Source organism: Acartia tonsa, chromosome 1 (assembly GCF_053477335.1).
Source record: "Acartia tonsa isolate MP-2025a chromosome 1, ASM5347733v1, whole genome shotgun sequence".
Lineage (NCBI taxonomy): Eukaryota > Metazoa > Arthropoda > Copepoda > Calanoida > Acartiidae > Acartia > Acartia tonsa.
In genome coordinates, this window is record NC_137260.1 from 25,336,886 (window position 1) to 25,343,746 (window position 6,861).

General features: G+C 30.7%; 1 protein-coding gene across 3 annotated transcripts; it reads right to left on the reverse strand.

Annotated features, from left to right (window-relative positions):
• Window positions 1-338: 338 nt before the first annotated feature.
• On the reverse strand, window positions 339-4,906 carry LOC145315944 (venom peptide isomerase heavy chain-like). Of its 3 annotated transcripts, none has more exons than XM_080156118.1 (10): window positions 4,719-4,906; window positions 4,572-4,655; window positions 3,226-3,287; window positions 2,885-3,044; window positions 2,440-2,565; window positions 2,228-2,338; window positions 1,888-1,939; window positions 1,336-1,385; window positions 838-947; window positions 339-471 (listed from the first exon to the last, which is right to left on the reverse strand). In XM_080156118.1, exons 1-10 carry the CDS (start codon window positions 4,779-4,781, stop codon window positions 348-350), a joined length of 942 nt encoding a protein of 313 aa, XP_080012244.1. In that variant the 5' UTR covers window positions 4,782-4,906; the 3' UTR covers window positions 339-347. The 3 variants fall into 3 exon arrangements, with proteins under 3 accessions (XP_080012244.1, XP_080012255.1, XP_080012266.1); XM_080156129.1 differs by having other exon boundaries at window positions 2,978-3,044; window positions 4,719-4,811; XM_080156140.1 differs by lacking the exons at window positions 2,885-3,044; window positions 3,226-3,287 and having other exon boundaries at window positions 4,719-4,811.
• Window positions 4,907-6,861: the final 1,955 nt, after the last annotated feature.

Here is a 6,861-nt window from a genome sequence, read left to right on the forward strand (position 1 = left end):
AACAATTATTTTAATAATTAAATACATAATAGAATAAGATAAAACAGACAGGACCTTTAAAGATACAAAATCTGTGCAGAATGCTATCCCTATAGGATTATTTTGGTTGGTTAGGTATTATTATGGCAAGTAGTTGCGCATCCATTCAAATTAACATAGTATTGTCATTGCCAAAATTAAGCTGGTATCACACATAAGATGTAAACAGAGAGAATCATATTGCACCAGGAGAAAAAATTTTATGACCATTACTTTTTTGAACAGGATATTTTGTTTAGAGTATCGTTTTTTTAATGTTCTGAAATCATTAGTTGTCTTAATAAAAAATATTGTATAGGTAAGTTCAATTATTTATTAATTACAAAAGCAAAACATAAAACACTGATAAGAATAATTAGATTTTTAAATTCTATTCTAGTAGCAGGGCTTTTATCTGGATCTCTCTCCAACATGTCTCCATAGTCAAATTTACTTGAATATACAAATACTTTTATATGGTAGTTCTGCACAACTTATGCATCATTATACTTAATTTATCCTTAAGTATTACAGTCAGAATATTATTATGAATTCAAAAAATATTGTTACTGTGTCAAATCAATTGGAAATTTTTTTCTGGGAAAATTTATATTGGTCCGGAGACGGTTAGGGCAACCTGAAAAGCCTCTAGATGCAATGGGGCATAACTATTAGTTTCTATCATACAATTAATATGAAGCTTTTAAGCCTTATAATATATTTCTGGAAAGTCAGTTAATAAAATCTGATTATAGTGAATCTGTCAAGGCAATAAGTTTTAAGATTATGGATATACCCTAATCTAACATGAAATCTTACCTTCTAGTAATTTTCTTTATCCAACGCATGTAACTAGCTACTCTAACATAACCACTAGGCTTATCAACCCCCTTTTCATTACATCCATAATTAAAACTGGTTATTCCAATCTAACAAAAGTTAAATTAAAGTTTTGTTTACTCATGGTAATGAAACAATCCTCTGTAAAGTGATATATGATTAGAACTACTTGTTTATCCTATTTTTGATTTATTTTGTTTTATCAGAAAGTTAGTCATTGGCGCATATGAACTTAAGATTTACTTATCCAAAGATATTTTTCTTCTCAATGATAATGTCTGCATTTTTACAACAGGAAAACAAAATAATTTGATTTTATACCCTGTATCTTTTTTAAATATCAGAACTTGAAAATTTACTCTTGAAATATAGACAAATTAACTAAATATAGTAATTTATAGAGATATTTGAAAGATCACTATTTCAATTACACTCATTAATTGCACTTTGTAAAATTTCAAATAAAGTGTAAATTACTTGAATATATCTTCCATTTCTTTTGATGAAAACTGGTCCTCCAGAATCACCTACATCAAATAAGTAAAAATACTATAACACCTAAATAAATTAAGACAAAGTTGAGCGAGGCCAACCAGCATAAAAATGCCTAAATCTAAAAAAATCTCATTCTACTTTAAAAATGAGTTTGATCTCACTTACTGCTTTCTTGATACATTTCAGGATAGGTGTGACTGTGCATATCATTTTCACTTTAAATTTCAGGAGCCTTTGTTTTCTTAAGAGAATAATATAATTTCTCGTACTCATTCGAAGCCGATTAATATCTGGTGGAAAAGAACCGGTTCTCATCCATACGAAAAAAATATGTCTAGCATCATATTATATCCAGTTTTCTACGAATGTATAAATGTACAATCATAAGATAGTTTTTTTAGCCTGTGCCCTTTGCATTTTGGGCAAAAAAACTAGTCTTATAATCTTAAAATTGTTTATTTTATATCCACAGAAAGCTGTTTATAATATGATGCGAGAAATAACTATTATGAAATTAATAATGATCATGTTTACCTCGACAAATATTTTCATTTACTGCCATTGTGCAAAGTTGTGATTTTGAAATCTAAGATTAAAATTTTCATGTACAGTGAACACATAAGCTGCTATTTCAGTCACATAATTGTTGTTAAACCCTGTAACTGATGGACAATAAGAACTTAGCGATTGATACTGGCAATACAGCCAATTAGTTAAGAAATAATAAATATCTGTTAAATCATAAAATATGGGAATGATACATTCAGTGACTGGTTAAATAGTTTGCAATCCTTTGCTCTCGTTCGTGCATGGTCCACTTTATCTTATTATGTTTCCCACATAATATATTGTATTATTCATTAAAATTACATACTGTTGAAATTATGGCTTTGCATTCATCATTGGGTAACCATGGTAATTCAACTTTCATTAGCTGTTTTGATACAGTGTTGTCATTTAACATTCCCCAACCAATAGCAGTTAACTTAAAAATAATATATGATAACAAATTTTATAGATGTGAAAGAAGGAAAATATTAATAATTAGCATAATTATTATATTACAAAACAAGATAAATCTTCTACCATATCTCCCTTCTTTAGAGTCACATCTATTGCAGGCAAACATATTCTTCCAAGAGATTCATTGTCAAGGTCCAAAGTTCGTTTAAGTTGAAGAAGAGCTATATCATGATGAAAATCTCCTCCCATCTCCACATTATAATTAAAATATTAGTCTTGTATTTTTCTCATTAATCATTAATTTTGGTAATACAATTAATAGGTGCTTGCTTACATGTGAAGACCGGAGCACCGAAACCCCCCCCCCCCGCTTAGTTTTGACAAAAATCAAAAATAAGGGGGGGGGTAGTTTTTTACCCCCCCCCCTAATTTTGAACAAAAAGCGAAAATAAGGGGGGGGGGGTAGGGTTTAACCCCCCCTTAATTTTGAAGAAAATCAAAAATAAGGGGGGGGGGGGGTAGTTTCTCCAGTCTACCACATGTAAGCAAGTACTAATTAATATATTACTTTATATCCTTCATGTCTAACATATCGCCTTATGGGTTGTTTAAGACTGTCAAATGATTCTTGAGAAGTTGCTGACCATTTTTTGATAATTACATTTATTCTACTTAAGTCTTCTGGACCTCTAGGGTCAAAGCAGTGAGCAGCAGTTAGTACCCAGTTCCTTTCAAAAAGTATTTAAATTAATTGTTAAATAATTTATTTTTCTAAATTGAAAAAAAAGCTTTTTACCAAACTCACAATATTTCGAAAACTAGATTATTAGTTATTTAGAGTTAACTATGAGATCTCAAATTAAAAGTACATTTAAATTTCAGATGTTTAAGTTATTCTTTATAGTCTACCTTGAGATAATGGTACCTCCACAACTTCCTATGTCACTTATCTTATCAAATTCCACTTCAACCTTCATAAAGTTATCTGTTAAAAAGTTTTTTAGTACTAGTGATTTCAAGTAGGTAATGATGATGATACTAAAAATATTTTTTTAAAATTTGCCCCTTCCCTCCAGGAAGAAGGGAATGTGATTCTGACAAACAAGTGAAAATTTCCCCATAACACCCTTCCCTTATTTCTACCATTCTTACCCACTTCCTTTCAGTTACATCAAAAAACAAATGTTACATTATCTTTATGCCAACAAAATATTTAATTTTAACAATTTCAAATAATTGGCTGAATAGCACCCCTGCATCTGTCTCACATTTTTTTCAATAAGATAATAAATATAATATGAGGTATAAAACAAATAATAGCGAAACCAAGATTTTAATTTTAGACTTGAAAATATGTATGCCACTAAACTGTTAGGTTTCATGTCTGAAGCTAAAAATCTCTGAAATTACTGGTCCGATTGAATTGTATTTTCTTGAGAGCTTTATGAATGTCTTAGAGTGGTTTTTAATTCTAATTTACTGAACTATCTCCTCTAGGGGCTAGGGGCGATGCAACTAGTAACATTAAGAATTGTAATATTAATCAGGAAAAAATGTAATCTGTTGGTACACACTATTATTAGTAGCGAAGCTACTCTATAATTAGAACTGTCCGTCCGTCTGTCCGTCTGAGACAAAGTGGGGGAAACGTGATTTTCTCGGCTCCTATAAAAGATAGACAGCTGAAATTTTTAGTGAAGATTCTTATAAATTATGCCCATCTAATCTATACATTGTTTTGTCCATCTGTCTATTATTTGAGGTGCTAGATCGATTCCTACATTTTCATGTTTTCGTGATTTTCTCAACTCCTTTCTTAAATAATGGCCTGAAATTTTCAGGGATTGCTTAACTTTACATTCTACATATTTTCCTTAAGTTTTATTACGATTTTTCCATTAATTGGGGTGCTAGATCGATTCCTAGATTTTAGGTTTTCTATGGTTTTCTCGATTCCTTTTCAGGTTTTACGGCTGAAATTATCAGGGATTGAATATGCTCATATTCTACATATCTTTATCAAGCTTCAGTAAGATTTGTCTATAAATTGTGGTGCTAGATCGATTCCATGATTTTTAAATTTTAAGGTTGCGTGATTTTTTAGGTTTCCTGATTTTCCTATATTTTCAAGATTAATGTTTATCATATGACACTGCTTTATAGTAATTTTTCCCGATATGTATTCATAATTTTTGAGCTTCGCTACTTATGGATGTTGTCATCCTTGTTATATCTCACACTTGTTAGAAACATACCATGAAAATAAATTCTTCCATAAATGCCTTTTTTCCTCCCATAATATAAAAATCAATATCTTTTTCTTTTACTCTTCCACATTCCTAAATTAAATACAAATTTAATTAACAATTGAATTTTATTCAAAAAATTTAAGTTAAACCTACCTCTTCTTTTCCCTTGACCCATTTAAAATTGGTCAAGTATAAAAGTAAAATTTTCCAAATCATTGGAAGGCAAGCTAATCTGTCATTGAAACCTATAAAAAAAATAAGTAATTTTTTTTCTTAACCAAAGCAATTGACCACAAGGTATCCAGAATTTAGACATATTACCTTTCATTTTTATTATTGCACTGAAATTAAAATGTTTGACAACTAGAGTGAACAATTGAGTAATTCGAAACTTTTTAGCTTCTTAGCTTCTATCTACAGGGATAAATTTTACAGCAAGGAACTTTAGTTTACAAAGAACAAGGATGGAAGTGAAGTATAACTATAGAGAAGATGCTCAATAGTCAGAGGACTTCTGTATATAGATCACTGGAGATTTTTGAATACATAAACCTTAATGAAGATCGATAAAAAACAAACGCAAACAAATACTAGCATAGCAAACAAGAGAGACACACAAAATATGCTTGAATATTTTGTCATAGAATCAGGATGAGGCAAGGGAATTTAGATTAATCTTCACCCCACTCCTAATCCAATGTCTTTTTGTCATAGCATGGTTATATGTCCTCCCGAAAACTGAAAGCTTGTTATAGACTACCTAACTAAGTTTGTAGTTTTGTGTTAAGGATTTGGAAATATAAATTTGTCCTTCAACCATAAATACACTTTTCCCTGGTTAGAATGGATTATGAACACAATTATGTGGAATCCTTTTGATATTTGGCAAATTAATTTAGATCATATCATTTTCATAAACACATCCTAGTACAAATATCGCAGGAGCAATTTAGATATATCAGAGAAAACAAGAAGTATAAAGAAACAACTATATTAAAATCTTCACATTAAATGTTTAGCACAAAAATTAGTTTTTTAGCCAAAAAAAATTTACTTTTTTTTGTCAGGAAAGATTTAAATGTCAATTGTATGAACGAACAGAGTGGAAAAGGACATTTGGTTGTAAATTAAATTAGTACCCAAAGTCTTGTTGGCCTAAAAAGTATGGGTACTTTTTAAAAATCCTGATTGGTTGGTTATTTAGCTAATATATTAACAGTTGTAAAGATCTGTATGTCCATTGTCTTATCCCTTATAATCCTTGGCATTTAAATGATATAGAAAATTTCAATGATTCTTTAAGAAATACTAGCGGCTTCGCCCCTAGCCTTTAGGGGCTTTGCCCCAAGAGGTGATCAAAAAAATATTAAGGTGAAATTCGTAAAAGGACCAAGGAAATCTCCCGCAAAAAAAGAGGGGGGATTTTTTGTTTTTTGGGGGGGGTTGGGGGTGTCACCCCCTAATTAAATAGCCTAAAACCACCACAGGAGCAGTAGGTATATACCCTGAAGAGTAGAATCCAATCGGTTCAGTGGTTACTGAGATCTTAAGCTTCAGACGGACGGACGGACAGACGGACGGGCGGACGTACAGACATCATTCTACTTTGTATTATAGATGTTAAAAACTAAAAAGATATTTAAGTTAAGACTTAATTTCTTGTTGAAAATTTGTACATAGGCTAAAAATGTAGGTTTACAATACTCCTTGTAAGACTGGGAACATAGTGAATCTATGAAAATATAGGACATGATATGTGCTTCTAGATTATGATGCACATGGACAGGACATACTATTACATTTATTTTTTAATACATTTCTTTCAATGTCCAGGGATGGAGAGGACATTGGACGGTTTATCACACTAATCCCCAAAAGTTTTAAAATTAAGTTTCTTATTTGTTGGCTTAACAACTTTAGGGACTTTTATTAAATTTTGATTGGCTTTTTCATTTAAGTTAAGTGTCCAAACGTTTCAACCACTAATTTTTGTCTAAATAAGGGGTAATTTTGTGTATAATTATAGTCATGAACATTAATTTATCGGCCATTGTCTTTTCCCTTTACATCCCTAATCAATATCCCTGTCAACATGCAATTTTATTGGTATATATCGACTACAAGAATTGGTTAGAGCTGACATATTATCATAATTTTGCAGTAATTCAAATTGCACCATTGACAAATATTTATTTTAAATGTATATTAAAGTAAAACAATAGAGGGAAAAGGTGTTAAGTAACTGTACATATGTCTTAACCCCGTGAATCCTGTGTCGACTTTCAATCAGGTCTTT